Below are 20,806 nucleotides of genomic sequence, written 5' to 3' on the forward strand. Positions count from 1 at the left end.
GGTGGTCAGAGACTGGCGCCCCTCTCACCTCTGAACTGCAGTCCTGTCTTCCAGGACACTAGACTATCTGTCTTGAACTCCACCCGCTTTCCCTGGTCCCCTGGGGAGTCCCTTCCCCAGGATCGCCGATCCCTGCACCCCAAGATACAGAGCTGATGGGAAAGCTGCAGAGGGAGGATTCTTTATTGCGTGAGGCGCACTGGAGGCAGCCCGGTGGGGCACGACCTCAGCCAGCTGGCGGTCAGGGCTGGGCGGAACGCCATGGGCCTCTTTTCCCATCTTCCTCTGGTCCCTGGGGAGCCGCCCTCACTCGGCAGATTCTGCATCAAACCTGAGTTCCTGCAGAACCTCGCTGATCGCCTCCATGGTTTTAATTACCCTACAAGAGCGGATGGAAACTATAAATAAAACCCAGATGGGCTGAATTAGCCAAGCTGCACAGCTAGTGGGGAGGGGGCCTATGGCAAGCCCTGGGCCCTCCTGCCTGCTGCCAAACCTCAAGCCTAGCCTGGGAGCATGCCCAGGAGGCGGGGTGGCTCTGTGGGTCACAGTGGGCTCATGGGAAAGGCCATGGTGGGGGGGAGGGGTGCATGCTACCAAGAAGTCGGTATGTTTGTGCATCACCGCCTTTGCTTGGAGACCTGTGATAGACCTGCAGGGGCTCACACAGGGGAACAAGTGTGACTGTGGCCATGTTCAAACTCCCGACAGCCTCGGAAACTAGGAGACATGCACATCCTGGGATGCATGCCTCTGGGGATACCAGTGTGCAGGTCAGAGCGCCCTCTGACTGGCTCGGCGATAGGCCAGCCGTGGCCGTAAGATGCCAATCTAAGCTGTCAGGACAAGGGGCCCAGAGGGCTCACTTCATTTTCAGCTCGCGCAACTTTTCAGGATCCTCCTGTTTAGACACTCCTGGTGTCGCCATCACCTGCAGCAGCGCCACCTGGAGGGAGAAATGGGAATCACAAAAGTTAAAAGCCCCCCACTGACAGAGGGAAGGCAGGCCAGGGGAGGAGCCTAGGAGAAAGGAGCTGGAGTAGGAGGGAGGACATGGTCCGCTTTTAGGACTCTCCTGTGGAAGAGCAGTACAGAATGCAGTCACAGCTTGGAAAAGCCATGGAATGCTGGCAGGTATGGCAGCTGTGGCCTCCACCCCAGCGCTGGGATAGGGAGTTAGGAATTCCAGGATAGAAAAAAAAAATCTGGGACGAAAGTCAGAATTTGTGGTTCTGCACTATGAATTCCAGACCAAAGAGCGGTATGGGCGTGGCTTTCGGTGGGTAAGTCACTTCTGCATTAGTGAAAGGTCAGGGTAGGTACAGCCTTGAGATCAGGGTCAAGGGCCAAGGGTGATAAGCTTCTGAGGTTATTTGATTTGTGGAAGAAGTAGCTTGTGGGTCACAACAGTGATAACCCAGAGTTGAAGAGGGACCTGAAGAGCCACAGTGTGTGCAGCGTCGGACCCTGGGGTTCTTTGGGATAGCTTTGGAGGGCTGGTATGAGAACAATGTAGGCAGACAGGAGATAGCAGGAGGGCTCAAATCTATCGAGGTATGTGGCAGAAAGAGGCCGGGAGTGGCCCAGGCAGCTCTGAAGGAGAGGTGGTGGTCTTACCGTAGCCAGGCGAGTCTGTTCCAGCTCTTGCAGGCTGCGCACGTGGCGGGCGAGCACCGGCTTTGAGCGAGGCCCCGCCAGCTCCGCTTCCACCGCCAGTACCTCCCGTGAGGCGGCGGCGAAGGCCTGAGTCACCTCGTGCACGACACTCCGGTAATGAGGAAAGAAGTCATGGTGCAGGCCACTGAGCAAGTACTGGCGGTGAGCTCTGTGGTAGGCGGGGAGGATGCTGAGCCCACACCCCTGACTCACAGACCACGACCCCTGTCCAGCCTCCTGGAAGATGCACCTGACTCGAAGGCGCCGAACCTAAGCCCCACAGACGGGAGGACTTGCTGTGAGGTCGGAGCCTAGAGCCGGCCCACCTCTGCTCTCTTGAAGAGTGGGCTGTGGCTGCGGGGCACGCCCCCTCAGGACACTCCCCACCTTCTCCCGTACCTTGCCCACAGTCGCCTTCTGCTCTACCTTGGTTCTGCCGACCACACCCCCAGTCACCCACCCGGGGCTGTCCCGCCCTCCTAGACCACACCTCCCGAGTACGCTCTGCCCTCCGGATCAGGCCTCCAACCGCTTCCACGCCTGCGTCCTCAGCCTTACCAGTCAGTCAGCTCGGCCCTCAGTCCCGCGCCCAGCCACCTTCCCCCACATCGCGCCCTTAGTGGCCTACGGGAGGTCCCCCTGTGGCGAGCTCCCCCAGGCTCCGCCCCCTCCAGCCCCGCCAACTCACTGGTCCAGGCGGCGGAAGGCCTGCGCGCGCTCATTCTGCAGCTGCTGGATCCTCCGCACCAGCGTGGAGATCGGGGCATCTTTCTACGGGGGCGTGGAACCATGAAGCCGGAGCCCCGCGCCCGCCCCGCCCCGCCGCCCCGCGCCCGCCCGTCCGCGCTCACCCAGGCCCACGCGGGCTCCGCCGACCCGGGGGCGCCCGCCGGAGCCGGCACCTCTGTCGCGCCGGTGAACATGACTGTGCAGTCCCGCGGCGCCTGACACCGGCCGCCGCGCCCCCTGCCGGCCAGGAGGTCCACGAACAACCCGCGCGCACCTGGCCACCTCCCTATAGTTACAGCTCTATCTAGTCAGTTCCAGGACCTTGGGCATCCGCCTAATCTTCGAGACACGCGGGGATCAAACAGGGTCACAATCGCAGTTAAGGTCACAGGCGATAACCTACACTTCTGCAAGGTTATACTAGCGAAATGTAGCCGGAGCCTAGACCAACATTTTGGTGCCTGCTGCTGGACTGGACCGATGTGGCCGGCCTGTAACACAGTCCAGGCAGATCCTAAGCCCTTTCTTTCCATCTCACGGACCTCTGAAATACAGATGGAGTGTCCGGCTGCAGTAGTGCATGCCTTTATCCCGGCAGCGAGAAGGTAGGAGCAGGTGGCTATCTCTACATTGAGGCCAGTCTGGTCTGCAGTTTCCAAACCACCAGAGCTACAGACCCTATAGAAACCTCCCAACCCCCGAAAAGTACAATGGATCTGCGCCAACACCTTAAGCTGGGAGCCGGGGCAGGAAAGACACTGCTCTGAAAGGCTCCTTCCCCAAGTGGCACTAGGGACATAATGATGACCACACCTGCACTGAAGACAGCAAGCTGTTGGCAACAGAGTTCAAACCCACTTGTCCAGGGTGAGGAATGGTAGAACCTTTGCAGTGGCTACAGCCAGTCTAGCACTCTCCAGGATGGGGCAAGAGTTTCAGCCCCCAAGACTACATAGGCTAGATGATCAGGCCTCCAGACCCACATAAAGTGTGCACTGCAGTGTGGGCCTGTGTCCCAATGCTGGAAGGAGTGAAGACCCCCATGTTGGTACCTGAGGGACAGGAAGGCTGACCTATAGGCTCAGTGAACCAACCTGAACATGAATGGCATACAGTTAGGTGGGCCAGACCTCCAGACCCTAAACTATGGTCTGAGCTGAGACTATATGAACACAAGATCCCGTGGGCATGATGGGGCCAGACTGAGGATTGGAATATGGGTTCCAAGGCAGCTGCCAGAACCACCCTGTAGCTCTCTGTACTGTGGTTTCCATCTTTACATGGGTTTGAATGAATTCCAGTTTTTTTCCCTACTTATAATCCACTGGTTCAAGTTCCAGTCCAAGACTTCCTGCGTGTTCCAGGATGCCTGGACTACAGCTGAGACCTCCTACATGGGAGCCCCAACTGTCACCGCCCACCCATGAACAGAACAGCCACTTTGGACACCAGTTACTGCTCCAGTCGATGGAAGGGGACTTTATTTGGCCCCGGGGTCATGGGCACATGTGGCCCAGCCTTATTTGACCTTCTTCTTGGGGCGCAGGTTGTTGGTGTGGCCGCACTTCTTCTTGCGGCAGTTGACTGCACGGGGGTGCAGGCGTGCGTAGCACTTGCGGCAGATCATCTTCTCACAGTTGTACTTCTGGGCGAGCTGACGGAGCGATGGCTCGATGATGCCGCCGCGCAGGCGCAGCACCAGGTGCAGGGTGGACTCTGTCAAGGAGGGCGGAGGCTGAGTCCTGCGCAAGCAGCGCAGGGCGGGGCCTCACACAGGACACCCTACAGAGGCCCAAAGTGGCAGCTGGACAGTGAGGTGCTGGGACCATTATGGCTCCTGCGCAAGCTCTTGTCAAACAACCCAGGAGAAGTGCCCAGAAGAGGCCATACCCACAGTCGGCCATCAGAACACAGCAAGCTCAGCGCTGCCAGGTAGGTAGAGTCCTACCTAGGCAGAGGCAGGACTGCTCTACACTCGAGCTCAGCTTCAGCAGGAAAGAAACTAAGTAACTAAAGGCAGATGGTGACACCCACACAAACTGACCTCTGATCATTTAAAGAGGAACAGGCAACCCAGCCTGTTGAGAACACCCCTTTAATCTATGCAGTCTTTCCCGGCTCAAAACGAAAACAAACTGTCTGGTGACGGGGTTGGGCAGGCCTTCTATTCCCAGCACTTGGGAAGCAGGAAAACCTCTGAGTTTGAGACCAGCCTGTTATAGTGAGTTCCAAGACAGCCAGGGCTACACAAAGAAATCCTGTGTGTCTCTCAGGGGAACATTCACAAGGAGTTCCAGACTTAGTCTCAAAAAGCCAAAAACAAAACAAAAAACAAACAAAAACAAAAAACAACATAGATGGGTGTGATAGTGCACACTCAGAATCCCAGGGCTCAGAAAGGCAGATGAATTTCTGTGAGCCTGGTCTACAAATCAAGTCTAGGACAGCCAAGGCTACACAGAGAAACCCTGTCTCACAAAACCAAAAACAAAACAAAACCACAATTTCCCCACAAATTAAGGGCTTGGTAAATAATGGCACAGAGATGGGTCTGGTGCCTTGGGTTCAATCTCTGAAGGCCACACAAGACTAGAAGAGGACCAGGTGTGGTGGCGCACATCTGAAGAGTGTGGGGAACGTTGTGGGTTTGAGAGCAACATGGAATTTGAGAGTTACAAGGAATTCCAGACTTAGCCTTAAAAAACAAACAAACAAAACAGCCCAGGACTCAGGGAAGCAGAGGCAGGCGGGCCTCTGAGTTCCAGTCCAGCAAGGGCTCCGCAGAGAAATCCTGTCTGGGAAAAAGGGGAACTGACTCTCCACATATACCAATGGCAAATGAACAAAAAGTTAAGGAACATGCCACTGGCAAGTAAACACAACACCACCCACAGTCCCCGCCACTTATCTCATTCTCCTGTGCTGCTAGAGACAAGCCCCACCTACATCATCAGTCCTCCCCTCAGGAGCTGAATAGCCAGGCACCCTGTTGCCCTCACCTTTCTGGATGTTGTAGTCAGACAGGGTGCGGCCATCCTCCAGCTGCTTGCCAGCGAATATCAGCCTCTGCTGGTCAGGTGGGATGCCTGTGCACAGAAGAAACCAGGCTGGCCATCCCTTCCTGAAGGCGCTGGGGCCACCCCACCCCCAAGATGGAAACCCGAGCAGCAGAGCCCACCTTCCTTGTCTTGGATCTTGGCCTTGACATTCTCGATGGTGTCACTGGGCTCAACCTCAAGAGTGATGGTCTTGCCCGTCAGGGTCTTCACGAAGATCTGCATGTTGGGGTCTGCTAAGCAGAGGAGACACACGAGTGACACGTTGCTCGGGGTGGGGGGGACCACGGTCTCCCACTCTACATTTCTTAGCTACCTACCCTCCCCAAAAGGCCAAACCTGCTGTGGACTGAAGCTCAGTATTCCCCCATTAGACAATCTCAACTTCCCAGTCACCACCAAAGGGCATCCCACCCTAGGCGGGTGACCCTCCTCGGCCCTCTCACTGACGGGTCGAACAGCAGACAGCTTTCTTCTCAGCAGGACAGGCTAGACGCACTGTGATCTACTTCGCAAGTGCTTATGTGCCAGTACTGCATCACCACGCAGACTGTTTAAAGCAAGGTGTAATCCAAGCAGGCTTTGTAGCCTTAACCCTCCAAACTCAGGCTGGCCCGGAGACCCGGCGTAGCCAGCGCTGGAACCAGGCACCCAATGCATGTCAGCAGAGGCTCAGGCCTTGTCTGTAGCTCAGGCTGGAGCTCTTGGTCCTTCCACCCGCGGCTCCCGGGCTGGGCTACCGCGTGCCCGCCGCGCGCCGAGGCCCCGCCGGCGAGCCCTGCAGAGCACGCGCGGCGACAACGCGACCCCCGCTGGCCACCACACTCCCCTCGGTGGTCCCCGGCCCGGCCCAGCCGCCACCCGCCCGTCAGCGACGAAGCCACCACCAACCCGCTCGGCCGCCTCGTTGAAGAGAAAGAGGACGGCGGAACCGGAAACCCCCGAGTCTCCTCTTAGAGCGCCTGCGCTCTGAGCACGCTGCGCGTCGACGTCACAATCCGCGCCGCACGTCGTTCCCGCCCCAGGCTTCGCCGGGCGCCATCTTGGGTGCTGGCACGAGAAGCCGAACTGCCAGGAGAGGCTTCGGGGCGGAGCTACGCCCCAGCACGTGAGTGAGGCCGTTCGCTGCCTGCCTGCGTCTCCCGGCCTGCTGGAGACGCGGTGTTCTCCTCTGAGGTGTCCCCCAGCCGGCCGACTGCGGGGTCCTTGGGTAGCCCGGGCGGCAGCACACACTTCGGCTCGCATTCGTTGTAAGCCTCTGTCTCAAAGGCCAGTAGACTCAGCGGGTAAAGGTGGAGGAAGAGAACCGACTGCAGCTCTTCACCCACGTTAACAAGACGCACACACGCGAAAGAAATGAATGTAATAAAAATTGTTATTTAAGAGTGGGGTTGTCGTGGCACTCGCCTCTGATTCTAGCAGTTGGAAGGCAGAGGCTGCGGATGTCTGGAAACTCACTGCCGGTCTGGTCCACAGAGAGTTCCAGAACAGCCCGGAGCCCATAGTTGAGATCCTGCTTCAAAAACAAGTAACTGGAGAGAGATAAATTACCTTGAGTTTGATCGTGTGGCTCTTTTTTCCAAGTATTTTCCAGGGCTAACTGTGCATCGGGGAAAAAAGCAACCGTGGAAGTATCTAGAAAGGTAACTTTTTTAAAAATTGAAAATAGCTCCCCCCAAAACAATATAGTCTGATCAAAATGTTTCCTCCCCCACGTCCTCCCTGATTACCCCCCAACCCTGCCCACCCCAAGTCCACACCTCTGTTTCCCTCTCATAGAAAACAGGCAGTTGGCCCTGGTGGTGCAGCCTTTAATCCCAGCACTCAGGAGGCAGAGGCAGGCGGATCTACAAAGCCAAGCCTGTAGCAGAGAAATCTTGTCTCAAGAAACTAAAAACAACAAAGAAAACCATAATAACAAGCAAAAGGCCTGTAAGGCAAACCTCCTGCTCTTAAAGTGTGCTTTGTATATCCAGAGAAAGTTAATTTCTCTATGTGAATGGCTGTCATTTGGAGACAAGTTAGGGACAAGTTAGGGCACCGTGTCTGCTTCCCATCAGCACTGGGACCCCTGCAGCCCTGCCCGTGCTGCCATCTGTGTTAGGATGCTGTGTTGAGAGGCCTTGTTTCCTTGGCATCCTCTGTCCTCAGATTGTTACAATCTTCCTGCTACCTCTTCTGAAGGGTTCCCCAAGCCCTGAGGGGAGGGATTTGATGGAGACACCCATTTAGGGCTAAGAGTTCCAAGTTCTCAGGCTGCACTGTCCATTTGTGGGTGTGCATCTGTTCCCATCTGCTGCAGTTAGCTTCTCTGATAATGGCCAAGCATGGCACTGTCTGGGTCCCTGTCAGTCCCCAGGTGGAGAACACCTGGAGAGGTTCGTTCAGTGTACTCAAACAGTACAAACTGTTTTTGAGTGTTTTCCCTACTAGTAGGGACATCTGTGTATGCAGTGCCTGCAAAGGCCAGAAGAGGGCACTGGGTCCCCCAGAAATTCAGTTCCTGATGGCTGAGAGCCTCCACATAGGTGCAGGCATTGAACCTTGGTCCTCTTCAAAGGCAGCCCTTCAGCTCTGAGTCATTCACTTTATGTGAATGAGTGTTTGCCTGTTTGAGTGTCTGTCACTAGAATGGCTGGTGCCCCTAGAGTCCAAAAGAGGGCACCAGCTGTGCTGGACTGGAGTTGGCGTTTTAAGCTTCCATGTGGGCTAGTGCTGTTTTCTTTCCTTTATTAGCACTATTTTGCAGGGATGAAGCTTACCCTGGGGCCTGGGGCCTGCTTCAGACGGCTCTGCCACCAGGCTATTTCCTGGCAGACTATCAATGAATAGTGCCCTAGACCTGGGAAGATGGCTCACTGGGAGCCTGAAGACTTGAAGGTAGTTCAAATCCCCAGAACCCAAGTAAAAGCTGTATGACATGCAGTAGTGGCTGTGTGCAAGCCTAGCTCCTATGTCTAGGTGGCCAGCAGAAACAGCTCCGAAGCCCCAGGCCAGGACTGTCCTCAGCAGGGAAGGAAACTTTCTTAAGAGAAGGTCACCTGGATCCCTCAGGACTCCCGTCTGGCACGTCCCTGCCTTGTAGTTCACAAAGTCTGCTTTTGGCCAGCTTCCTCCAGCAAAACCCCCTGGACACATCCAGAACACACCTGTGTTCTGGGGTGAGACCCAATGACAACAGCTAGTCACTGCTAGCGCAGTGTTCCCTGTTCATAACAGTCTTTATTGATAACTTCCCAACATCTGTAAACATCGGGTACAAAAATAGCCCATTCAGCTGTTTTCTAAAGTGGCTGGCCAGCTCTGGAGACGCCTGCTGGACCTGTGAGAAACAGCTCCCCAGAGTCTGGCCGCCTCTATCTTGACCCTTCTAGCCTTCCAGAATCCAACATGACAGGAAGAAGTCCTCCACAGAGGCAGGGAGGCCAGAACTAAGCCAGCAGCTGTCAGTGGGTAAGAACAAGCTCAGCCCTGCTGGCACCTTCCACCTCCAGGCCCCCAGGGTGTGGGGGCATCTAGCTTTGGTGTGTGGGGACCGTAGAATCACTGTTCAAAGCTGGCCCAGGCTGAACTCCAGGCTACCTGGACCCAGCCCACCACCTCAACTGGGGTGCATGTGCTGGCACGGGGAAATCCCATTCTTAGGGTAAGGGACAGGAGTTTAGGGACCCTGCCTGTGACAGAATGGGGCAGCAAAGCTGACTAGTTGTGACCCCAGGAGGAGCAGGGCTGCCCTGAGCCTTTCTGGGATGGTGGGAGGGGCTATTCTCCATGCATCTCTTCCTCGTCATCTGTCTGGCTGTGGCCGTTGATGGCAGGAGAACCAGGTTGCATGTGTGACAGGTCCTCAAAACCAGGACTGAGGGATGGTGAGACAGTGTCTGGGCTGGTGTCACAGGAACCCGTACTCTGCTCGGAGGTGGCAATCGTTGTGGTGATACTGGGCGGGATGGGGTCTTCGTCTTCATCTTCTAGGAATGAACCCTCTGGGATATCTAGGGAAGGAACCCCATGCTGGTCAAGTCACCTTGCACAGATCCAGGCCTTCCTGTAAGGGTGGCCCAGCTTCCTCCAGCAGAAGGAAACTGAGGCCTGGGCAAGTGGAAGGCAACTCATTACAACTCTAGGTTGAGGGTGAGCTCAGAGTATGCCATTCAGCATGGGAGACTGAGGCAGGAGGCCTACACAGTGAGACTCTGCCTGAAAACTTAACACTTGAAATAAAACAATAAAAGTCCCAGGCTGGCTGGCATGGGCAGAAAGACTATGTTTGAGTGTATGTGCACGTGCACATGGCCCCTAGGCCAGGTGCCACACCTGCCCTGCCTCATCTTAGCATCCCTAATGGTGGAGGCAGGACAATCAGGACTTTGAGGTCATCTTTCACTACATAAAGAATTTAAGGCCAATTTTGGCTACATAAAACCATGTCTTGAAAAAAAAAAGAAAAAAACAAAAAACAAACAAAAAAAATTGCCTTTACTCCTAGCACTTAGAGGCAGAGACAGGCCGATCTCTTGAGTTGAAGAACCTTCTAGCCCTCTAGAATCCAACATGACAGTTCTATAGAAAGCCTAGTCTACAGAAAGAGTTCCAGGACAGCCAGAGCTCTACAGAGAAATCCTGTCTGGAAAAACCAAATCAAGGCAAACCAACCAAACAAAAACAAACTCCACAATGCAAACAAAAGAAACCTCAGGAATTCCACCTGTCACTGGGGTGACAGAGACCACTCAACAGATGAGGTGAGCTCAGACAGCCCTTCTCAATGTTGGGCAGGGTTCCAGCAAAATTACGGCCATAGACCTGATAACTTCTTTTTCTGGCCTTTCTTCTGCTCCACCTCATTCACACCCCAGACGGTATCATTTCCCTCTCGTGAGGATCTCAGTTTCCCCTTTGTGAGAAAGAATGTTCCATCCCTACCTCACACTTGTTGGTGACAGCCTGCCATACAGGGGCTCCCGGGTGTTAGGTGAGAGCTGTCACTAGTCCCTCTTGAAGCCTGTATCCAGAGGGGACATTGTGGCCCATACCCTCCCACCACCCACGGGGGCTGTCCAGAAGCCTTCAGAAGCTAGCCCTGGGCAGAAGGCACTGGCAGAAGCAGGGTGGGGTGGGGCACACTTACGGCTGAATGCCTCCGGGTGCTGCCGGGCCAGCTTCCCTTTCAGTGTCCTGTGAGAAGGGGACAGACAGGGATGAGCCACCAGCAGGAGCCTCTCTGGGCTCTAGAAACTGCCTGTTGCTTACTGCCCTGGGCACTTGTCTCCTGCATGGCCACAGCTGCTCCTCTGTTCCTAGGCTTGGCCCCAGCGGTGCTTTGGGGCAGAAGGGGCTGAGATGCTACAGGAGCTTACCACCATCTTGCTGCTTTCTCTTCTGGCTCCCAGGTGTTGGGGTCTTCCCCAGCACATCTCCACCTTATTTGCTCAGAGCTCCATGAAGCAGGAATTCAGTGTCAGCTGGGCTGTGTGGTCAGCAAGCCCAGCATTTTTAAAACTTCTTATCTCTAACTTGTGTCCGGACATGTTTCTGTGTACGGGCATGCAGTGGGCAGGTGCTGATGGCTAGCTCCGGTTTTCTGGAGTTGGAGTCACAGGCAATTGTGAGCCACCCAAGGGGTGCTGAGAGCCACCTGCTGTTCTCCTGCTGTTGTGAGAACAACCCACATTCTCAACCACTGAGCCATCCCCCAGCCACTCTATCTGACTTTCTATGTGTTCTGGGATCCGAACTCCTGTCTTCATGGTTGCTTAGCTTTGAACTGAAGCTCCAGTGCCCTTTTGGCTTTCTGAGACGAAGTCTTGCTGTGTAGCTCTGGCTATCCTCGAACTCACCCTGCAGCCCCCATTGACCTGGAAATCAAGATCCTCCTGTCATATCCTATACTGTGCCAGGATCCCAGGCAAGTGCCATAACCCCTAATTGGCTTTATTACTGTATGAACTACGTGCTGTTCTTTCTGCTCGGAAGTCCCACACCCCAGGCCTGACGGCCAGGGGAAGGTTCTCAGAGAGCACAGCATGCCCCCAACTGCAGCCAGCCTGGTGTCATGATGAGGCTGTCACAGCTGAGGCTCAGCATGGACGGACTGGGCTTCTGTCTCCTTTCTGGTGAACTAGGACACATGCTGCTGGCTATCAACTCTTAGGGCTCAAAGAGCTGCTGCCTACTCCCCAAAACAGTTGCTACTCTGAGATACAACTGTGTTAGAGGAAAAACTAGAAGACAAGGGTGGCAGGCATCTCAGCGCTCAGGAGGTAGAGGCAGGAGAATAAGGGTTCAAAGTCATCCTCAGCTATAAGAGGAATGGAGGTTGGCCTGGGCTACAAAAAGACCTTGTCTCAAACAGTATCAAGACTGCAATAAAACAAAAGAGGCCAGGCAGTTGTGGCACATGCCTTTAATTCTAGCACTAGGGAGACAGAGACAGGTGGGTCTCTGTGGGTTCCAGGACAGCTGGAGCTATTGAGGCCTTGCCTGAAAAATAAAACAGGGTGGGCTAGAACACCTGAAGATATCTGTGGAGGCATGCTTTTTCCCCTAGAGACCCAGGCCAGAGCCTTGGGTTGAAGGCAAGGGCACATCTATAATCTGGATCCCCTAAGGCCTGAGCTGTCCTGGGTCTGGGTGGCTGACTGAAGCTGTCACCGCCGTGTTGGATGAGGCTACAAGATACACCTGGAGCACTCTGAGAGAGAAGGACATGGATGTTATGGTCCAGGAGCTGGTGCCATTATGGTAAGACCCAAACCAAACCCTGACTGGCCTCTATCCAGAATGGACTCGGGGACCTCATGCTCTGCTGGCTGCTCAGCCTGCCTCCAAAAGCGGAAAGCCCAGCCTGTCCACCCAACTGTCACCTCTACTGACTTGTATTGGGTCTTAGCTGTGTGGCACAGATGCCAAATAAAAGGGAAATTCACTACCAGGCAGTAGTGGCACACTCCTTTAATTCCAACAGTCAGGAGGCAAAGGCAGGTGGATCTCTGAGTTCCAGGCCAGCCTGGTCTACAGAGCAAGTTCCAGGACAGCCCTGGCTATACAGTGAAACCCTGTGTCAAAAAACAAAACAAAACAAAACAAAACAAAAACAAAACAAAAAAAAATTTTTTTTTAAAGGGGAAGTTTACTACTTCTAGATCACTCCCCCAGAGATCAGATCTGTACTGTAAACCAACCAGAATTCCCTAGGCTGGAGAGGGCAGAGGGCAGGGAGTATGGTAGAGGAGGGGAAGAGGAGGCCTCAGAGGGGAAAGGAGGGAAGGGTAGGGTGGGGGGGGCTCGTGGGAAAGGGTGTGGCCTCAGAAGGGACTAAGAGGCAGAGGCCAGCAAGGTCCCTGGCTCAGGGTCTTGGAGATGATAGGTAGAGCTTCAAAATGGAGGGGCGGGGCATCAAAAGAGAGGATGGCCACTGAAGAGCCAATAGTAAGAGGATGGGGGCTAATGCTTTGGAGTTGTGCTGTAAGACAGGGCAAGGAGGCAGATGCCAGGTAAGTTGTGGGGCAACAGGCTATGTAGCCACAGGGGAGCTCTGGGGGGCAGGGACACCTGATCCTGCGGAAGATGCTGTCCAGGTCCCGTTTCATGTCCACCAAGGTACGTGTGTGGTGCATGAAGCGCTCACTCATCTGTTGCAGCCGCACACTGGACAGGTTGTTGAAGTTCAAAAGCATCTCGTTGGTTTTCTCGAAGCGGTCCAGCCTGCGGGGAGAGCGTGAGGGCCTCTGTCTCCATCAGGCCTAGGAACATTAGCCCCAGCTGAGCCCTGTGAGTCACAGCCTGAAGGATTCTATCTGCTGTTCTAGCCACCCAACTCCTACTCACCCTTGAAAGCCCTATTCAAAGGTACTCTTAGTTGCAGCCTGCATCTTTCACAGAGATTTTAAAGTGCACTAGTTTCTCCTGACAGGATCCTGCTACATTGCCCAGCCTAGTCTGGAACCACTCTATGTTCTAATCTGACCTCAAACGGCCTCTAGGTAAGTACTAGAATTACAGGACAGACCGAATCTCAATATGTGGTCTTGGCTGGCCTGGAACTCATAGAGTACAGGAGTTAAAGGTGTGTGCTACCTACCACTCCAGGGCCATACTTATTTTCTATTCTGTTTTGCCTTTGTGTATATCTGTGAACCGTGTGCATACAGTGCCCAAGGAGGACAGAAGACGGTTCCAGTCCCCAGAATATCAATTACAGCGGTGAGCCACTATGTGGGTGCTGGGAAGAGAACAGGCCCTCCTTAAAAGTAGCTGCTGCTCTTAACCACTTTATAGCTCTAAAGCCCCCACCCCCTTTTTTCAAGGTTTAGATTTTAAATGTTTCTCAAGGCCGATATTCAGAAGATGTCCCCAGCATGAGTGATTACTGGAAGGTGGAACATTGGGGAATACCCACAAAGGGGATGCTGGGAACTCAGCCTCTCCATCTCTTTCTTGGCTTCCTGGCCACAAACAGCTTCAAAAGATGGACAGGAATCTGAGGCAGAAAGCTGTTCCTCTGTTATGTTTCCCCTCGTGAACTCTGCCACATCAACAGGAACCTGATGTCCTGTCTCAGTCACTTAGTCCTCATGTTGACTGTTCCTTGTTGCACTTCATAAACCCCAAGTCGGTCCTCAAGCCCTGGCATGACACCCAAGGGCTTGGATGGTTCTCATCTGGTTTTGTCACTGTTAGTATGGGAGTTTACAGGGCCATATCTGAACCTAACCTCAAGAACCAGGAGAGAGGCCTGGGCATGGTAGCGCACACCTTTAATCCCAGTGCTTAGGAGGCAGAGGCAGGCAGATCTTTGAGTTAGAGGCCAGTCTGGTCTGCAGAGTGACTTCCAGGTTAGCCATGGGCTACACAGAGAAACCCTGTCTCAAAAAACAAAAACAAGGGGGCTAGAAGGATAGCTCAGCTGTTATGAGCACTTCCAGAGGACTCAGGTTCAATTCCCAGCACCACATGGCAGCTCACAACTGTACTCCAATTCCAGGGAATCTGGAAACTGACACATGCAGACAAAACAACAATGCACATAAAGGTAAACAAATTAAAAAAAAAAAAACTAAACCAACTAAATAAATATAAGGTAGAGGGCTCCAGAGGAAGACAGCAGCCAAGGTGCAGTGTGTTATAAACAAGGACCTGGGAGGGCCAGCCACTGGAATGGTGGCAACACCCACTGTCACCCCCATAAGCCGAGCTGAAATTGGAGAGGCTTTACCAGCCAGGGAGCAAAGTCCTGGATCCAGCTCCCTGCACAGCCAGACTGGGGTCCAGGTGCCGATGCCAAGAAGCTCCTGAGAACCCTACAGCTCCAGCCTTCCCAGGCCTTGCATGGGGACAGGAGCCCCTTGACAATGTCACCACAGCTGCAAAATCCTACCAATTCCATGCCAAGGCCTGGCTTGTAAGCCAGGAAGAATTGGCTCTGAAGCCAGGACCTCATTTCCTTTGTCAAAACTCTGGGCAGGATTCAGGTAGACAGCGGGACCCTTCCCATGCCTCCCGTGGCCACTCACATGTTCTTCTGGGCCAGGATAATGGCATTGACGTCATCAGTGTTCACCATGCTGAGGAAGCGGCCACAGAAGACCCTTGAGGCCGAGTCTGGGGGGTCCATCTCTTTCTCCTTGGCCTCTGATGCCTGAAATGACCAGAACAAGATTTGAGCTCAGCACTACGCAAGTGGGGACGTAAAGAGCCCATCATAGCTCCTAACAGAAATCACCCAAGCTTCAGAACATGCACTGGTAATGTGGGGTTCTTGAGGGCCTAACAGGGATCCATCCCCAGAAAGACATAAGCCAGAAGAGCTGAGCATGGTAGCACACTGTTGCTTCCAGCATTCAGGAAGCTGAGGCAGGAGGATGGAGCTCTAAGCTACCCAGGGTTAAAGAGTGAGGCCCACTCTGCCACAGTCCCATCTCATACTGGGCCAAGAACTGAACTTTCTTTCTTTCTTTCTTTCTTTTAATAATTTATTTAATTTAATTTTATGTGCATTAGTATGAAGGTGTCAGATCCATTGGAATTGGCATTACAGACAGTTGTGAGCTGCCATGTGGGTGCTGGGAATTGAACCCAGGTCCTTTGGAAGAGCAGACAGTGCTCTTAAACCACTGAGCCATCTCTCCAGCCCCAGAACTGAACTTTCAACAGGCACAGGCTGGGCAGTGTCATTTCTCCCGTCACTGTCCTCATTAGACTCTGCAAAGCTGCTGCCTCCCCTGTCATGCTCTGCGCCTGTGTGGCTTAGGTTAGTGCTTTGTATTTATTTTATGTGGGACATGCACAGGTGCCACAGTGCTCAAGACAGTGAGAGCTCAGACTGCAGAGGCTGGGGGTGGCAGAGGCTGGACGCTGAACTACAGGCAGCGTGGACAATGCTCAGAGCGCTAGGGCCTCTTCCAGCGCCATCTCTGCAGCCCTCTTCCACCTGCTCCCAGCTCACCATCACTGAGCCCCAGCTCTGTGTGCAGCTTCTGGGGGCTGAACCTGGGTCCTTAAGCATGTTATCAGTGCACCCTCCCTTCAAGACAGGCTCATAATGCTTAGCTCAAGCTGACCTGGAACTTGCCATGTATACCAGGCTGGCCGTACACTCACAGAAACTTGTCTGCCTCTGCCTCCAGAGTGCTGAGCTGAAGGGTGTGTACCACCATACCTTGCTTGTTGTTTCTGAGGCAGTTTCTAATGAGGCCAGGGTAGCCCCTGACTTACAGCATAGCTGAGGATAACCTGACTTTGTGATTCTCCTGCCTCACTTCCTGAGTGCTGGGACAGTGGCATGGTTGTCACCACACTTGCTCTCCCCAGACTGACCCCTAATTATCAAGGGCTAGTTGGCCTAGCCTACATGGTAAGAGACAACAAAGACTCTAGAGGGCAAGGGCTGACCTGAGGCTGACCTCCACATGTGCACTGTGGAACACGAGCACACATACTCCAAACAAGGCCCAAATTCAGCTCTAAACATGCTTTGGGGGCCAGCAAGGTGACTCAGTGGATGAAGGTGCTTCCTGCCACGCATGATGACCTGAGTTCGAACCGTGGAATTAACATGGTGGAAACAGAGAACCAACTCCACATGCATGGCACAGTATACATGTAATTATAAATATGTATAAAAAACAGGCTTAGCCAGTCCTGGTGGCACATGCCTTTAATCCCAGCATTCTGATGATGCCAGCCTGGTCTTACAGAGTGAGTTCCAAGACCGACAGGGCTACACAGGGAAACCCTGTATAAAAAACTTAAAAAAAGAAAAAGAAATTACATGTGATTTTTTAAATGTAAAAAAAAAAAAAATTTCTTTTGTGCTTGTATGTGTTGGGGGTCCACTATGTGGGTACCAGGAATTGAACTCAGGTCATCAATCTTGGCCGGGCTGATAGTTCACACCTGTTACTGCAGCACTTAAAAGGCTGAGGGAGGCCAGATCTCTGTGAGATCCAGGGAAGCCTGGTCTACAATTCCAGTCCAGGAAAGCCAAGGCTACTCAGGTTTTCAAAATCCTGTCTTGAAAAAAATAAAAAACCAAAATGAAATAACCAAAATAAAAACAGGCTGAGGCAGGAAAGATTGTTCCCAGCTCTAGTTGCCAGCCTGGGCTACTCTCTGAGAACTGCCCTCACAACACTCTGCTCTGAAGTTGGCTCTGCTTTATCTACAATTTAAAGCCAGGAATTGCAAGCAAGGCCTGGTCCCCATATGGCTTGTGGTTCTTAGCATCTGGCAGGCAGATGAGGGCCTCTGCTGTGCCCTGGTGAGCAGAGCTTCCCAGACCAGATGAAAAACAGGAGATTCACAGTACCAACCCCTCTCTGGTTTTCAGGAAATAGCCCATGATCCTGATAGGACTTAGCACTGGGCAGGATTTACACACAGGAGCCAGGTGTGGTGACAACACCAGGCTAGCAACACCAGGGCTGCAGAGGAGGGTCAAAGTTCAAGGCCAAATTCAGCTACATGAATGAAAGCTAGATAGGGCTACAGAGTGAGCCCTGATCAACAAATAGTGTATGATGGTTCCTGCTTTCAGTACAAAGAAGGCTAAGGCAGAAAAATTGGCAAGAGGTTAGGGAAGCCTGGACTACAGTGACTCCAGGTCAGTGTAAGATCCTGTCTCAAAAAATGAGAAAGTTGGCACCGTGTCATACACCTTCAGTGTCACCACTTGGGAGGCAGAGACGGGGATCCGCTAAGCTCAAGGTAAAAGAACAATGGAGGGAGGGAGAATGAATGAACAGCGGGGAGGAGGCATGAAACATAATGGCCTGCCTTGGGGTCCCCAGAACTCGTGTACAGAGAGACATAGTAATGCATCCACCCGTACTCCCAGCACCCTTAGATGGGGACAGGAGGCAAAGATAAGAAAATAGCTTGGATACTGCAAGGCCTGGCTTACAGAGAGGTGAGGGAGAGATGCTGCCTGACACTCAGGTTATTCCCTGAGCTCTACAAGTAACACACAGAAACCAAAAGACTAAAAAAATAAAAAAAAAAAAATACATATTTAAATCAGGAATGAATGGCCTTTTAACCAGTACCTAGAAGGCAGAAGCAGGTGGATTTCTGAGTATAAGGCCAGCCTGGTCTAGAGTGAGTTCCAAGACAGCCAGGGCTACACAGAGAAACCCTGTCTCAAACACAAACAAAGAAGTGGGTAGTGGCAGCACACACCTTTAATCCCAGTATTTTGGAGGCAGAGGCAGATGGACTTCAGCCTGGTCTATAGAGCAAGTTCCATAACTACTGGGCCACAGAGAAACTGTCTTGAAACCAAACCCAACCAAAATCAAAAAAGAAAAGAAGCTAGCTGTGGCAGGGCATGGCCCCTCCCATCCACAATCATACCAAGTTCAGTCATCCACAGTCAAACATGACCATGGACAAACTGCAGGCACAGAGTTTTAGACCCTAGCATAAGGGGAGAAGAGTAAGGCAGGGAGCATCCAGCCTTCACGGCCAACCATAACTTCAGAGGTCTTCCCAAGCCACCCTGGGCAGCATAGGAAGAGCAACCCTATTTCAAGCAATGGCCTGGAGATGGTTCAGTGCCTAAAAGGTGCAGGCCTTCAAAACTGAGGGCTCCAGCGCAAGCCTGGGACACACCTGACAGAAAGCCAACTTGTGGAGGTTATCTCCTGCACATGAAGGGGCATGTCCCCATCTCCCGAAATAAATATGGTAGAATTTTTCTTAAGAAAGAAAAGACTTGTGGTTAAAGGGCATAGCCAACAGCTAGGTTAGCAGCTGGCATCTTTCATACAGAATTCTGATAGCATACATTTTCTTCTAGATCAAGGTACTAGTCCTGGACTGGGGCTGAACTGTCAGCACAAAAAGCCCTGGGTCCCTCAGTAACGACCAGACAAGGCTGTCTGTACATACTGAGATCTCAGTATGCATGAAACCCTGTCTTAAAGCACAGGCCTGTGTGACAGCTCATGCCTGTCATCCTGCCACTCAGGGCTAAGGGGCTGTTGTGAATTCAAGGTTAATCTGGGATGCATAGAGATCCAGCTTGGGATACCTGAGACTACTTATAAACAAACAGTCAGGTGTGGTGACAAGAATGGCACAAGATTCTGGTCATCCTTTGTTTCGTGAATTCGAGGCCAGCCTGAGACAAATGAGACCCCGACCAAAACAAGACACAACATAAGCCAGGTGGGGTAACTCACGCTTGTCATTCCAGCACTCAAGAGGCCGAGAAGGTGGCATTTCAAGGGCTGGAGGCCAGTTTGGGCTACTATCTCAAAAATCTAAAGACTTTCCCCTAATACTTGGGGGGCTGAAGCAGGGGGATCAATGGGAATTGGAGACGAATTTGGGCTACTATCTGAAAAACCTCTGTTCCCCAGGAATGCAAGGCTGACTGGAAGGGCTCGGCGCCTCAAGGTCACAAGCAAGGGGCAGAAGGAGTAGCCGGCCTCCTCCAACCGAATTCAACTCTGCGGCCAAACTACGAAGAGAAAAAAACAAAAACAAGGCGGATAGGGCGGAGCTCAAGCAGGCATGGAGGCCCCGCCCCTTCCAGCGGGGAAACTGAGGCACGCAAGCACTCCGCGCCGCCCAGGACTCCCGGTTGCGGACCGTCACACAACTCGGGTTCCCATCCGGATCCGCCCGCGCCGCCGCTGGGAAGCCGGGGAGGCTGAGTCGCCTCGGCCGCAGAGCCAGGACGGCCTCTCCCCTCCCCGCCACGGCCTCCCGCTGCCCCGCGGCCCCGCCCCAGCCCGGCCCGGCCCGACCCGGCCCGGCCCGGGCATCGCCGGCCTCGGCACCTGCACATCTGGCGGCTTGGCTCGCGCTTCCGGGATGGCGCCCACGGCAGTGGCGTCATCACGCAGCGTCCGTGCACTCCTCCCGTCAAGGCGCCGACGAGGCCGCGAGCGTGCTCGCAGCAGGAAAAGGCGGGACCGAGATGTAGAGGCACTTAAAAAGGTCAAAAGTGTTCAATCACAGGGCGACCTATACGCATGCGCAGTGTTCCAAGCGTGGGTCTCCTAAGCAACGCGGAAGTGGGCCGTTAAATCTGCTGTTTTTATTAATTCAGGGCTACACAGGGAAATCCTGTCTCGAAAAACCAAACAAATAAAAAGGACAAGGTTATATGTAGCCCAGGATGACTGTCAGCTTGTCATGTAGCTGCAGTTACCCTAAACTCTTGGTCCTCACGCCTCTACTTCCTGAGATGATATATGCCAATGTAAGCCACCATGTATGACTTTCAGGTTTTGAGACCTCTCTGTAGCCCAGGCGTTCCTGCTACTCACTATTGTGAGAAACAACCCTCACATTCTAGTAAAGAGACTAGTGAAAGAAAAGCAGCGTTTTATCTTGTTTTCTTTGGATTTTTTTGTTTGTTTGTTTGAGGCAGGGTTTCTCTTTGTAGCCCTGGCTGTTCTGAAACTTCCTCTGTAGACCAGGCAGACTTGGAAATCAGAGATCTGCCTGCCTCCGCCTCCTGAATGCTGGCTTGGGCCACCACAACCAGGTAGGAGTTTTTAATAGGATTTTTGCAGAAAGGGATTTCAGCATAGAAAAAAGGCAGGCTGATTTGTTGCAAGGCAGCATTTGTTTTATTTTCTGTCTCTTCTTTTTGGCTTTTCGAGACAGGGTTTTTCTGTGTAGCTCTGACTATCCAGGGACTCACTCTGTAGACCCAGCTGGCCTCAAACTCAGAGATCCATCTGCTTCTGCCTCCCAAGTGCTGGGATCAAAGTTATGTACCTCCACCATCCAGCTAAGGCAGTAGTTTTTAAAGTCCAGGTCATAAGAAACTTTTGGCTTCTTTTTCCAATAGCTGGATACTCAGAGGATTTTACAGTGTTTGTATTCCCCATTCTATTCAGGGGATTCAC

At 53.0% G+C, this 20,806-nt stretch overlaps 3 protein-coding genes across 6 annotated transcripts; all 3 read right to left on the reverse strand.

Moving 5' to 3' along the window:
• Positions 1-165: 165 nt before the first annotated feature.
• Positions 166-2,656, reverse strand: Rex1bd (required for excision 1-B domain containing). The gene is made up of 5 exons (XM_021638041.2): positions 2,508-2,656; positions 2,345-2,427; positions 1,618-1,825; positions 867-946; positions 166-379 (listed from the first exon to the last, which is right to left on the reverse strand). Exons 1-5 carry the CDS (start codon positions 2,577-2,579, stop codon positions 307-309), a joined length of 516 nt encoding a protein of 171 aa, XP_021493716.1. The 5' UTR covers positions 2,580-2,656; the 3' UTR covers positions 166-306.
• A 1,181-nt stretch (positions 2,657-3,837) lies between these two features.
• On the reverse strand, positions 3,838-6,472 carry Uba52 (ubiquitin A-52 residue ribosomal protein fusion product 1). Of its 2 annotated transcripts, none has more exons than XM_021638043.2 (4): positions 6,333-6,472; positions 5,564-5,674; positions 5,385-5,471; positions 3,838-4,101 (listed from the first exon to the last, which is right to left on the reverse strand). In XM_021638043.2, the coding sequence occupies exons 2-4, from the start codon at positions 5,664-5,666 to the stop codon at positions 3,905-3,907; spliced, it is 387 nt and encodes a 128-aa protein (XP_021493718.1). In that variant the 5' UTR covers positions 5,667-5,674; positions 6,333-6,472; the 3' UTR covers positions 3,838-3,904. The 2 variants fall into 2 exon arrangements, with proteins under 2 accessions (XP_021493718.1, XP_021493719.1); XM_021638044.2 differs by having other exon boundaries at positions 5,564-5,677; positions 6,333-6,433.
• A 2,171-nt stretch (positions 6,473-8,643) lies between these two features.
• Positions 8,644-19,852, reverse strand: Kxd1 (KxDL motif containing 1). Of its 3 annotated transcripts, none has more exons than XM_021638039.2 (5): positions 19,727-19,852; positions 14,957-15,081; positions 12,996-13,148; positions 10,573-10,619; positions 8,644-9,436 (listed from the first exon to the last, which is right to left on the reverse strand). In XM_021638039.2, the coding sequence occupies exons 2-5, from the start codon at positions 15,055-15,057 to the stop codon at positions 9,204-9,206; spliced, it is 534 nt and encodes a 177-aa protein (XP_021493714.1). In that variant the 5' UTR covers positions 15,058-15,081; positions 19,727-19,852; the 3' UTR covers positions 8,644-9,203. The 3 variants fall into 3 exon arrangements, with proteins under 3 accessions (XP_021493714.1, XP_021493713.1, XP_021493715.1); XM_021638038.2 differs by lacking the exon at positions 19,727-19,852 and adding an exon at positions 19,124-19,641; XM_021638040.2 differs by lacking the exon at positions 19,727-19,852 and adding an exon at positions 16,839-16,957.
• Positions 19,853-20,806: the final 954 nt, after the last annotated feature.

The sequence above is a fragment of the Meriones unguiculatus genome, chromosome 4 (assembly GCF_030254825.1).
Source record: "Meriones unguiculatus strain TT.TT164.6M chromosome 4, Bangor_MerUng_6.1, whole genome shotgun sequence".
NCBI classification, from domain to species: domain Eukaryota; kingdom Metazoa; phylum Chordata; class Mammalia; order Rodentia; family Muridae; genus Meriones; species Meriones unguiculatus.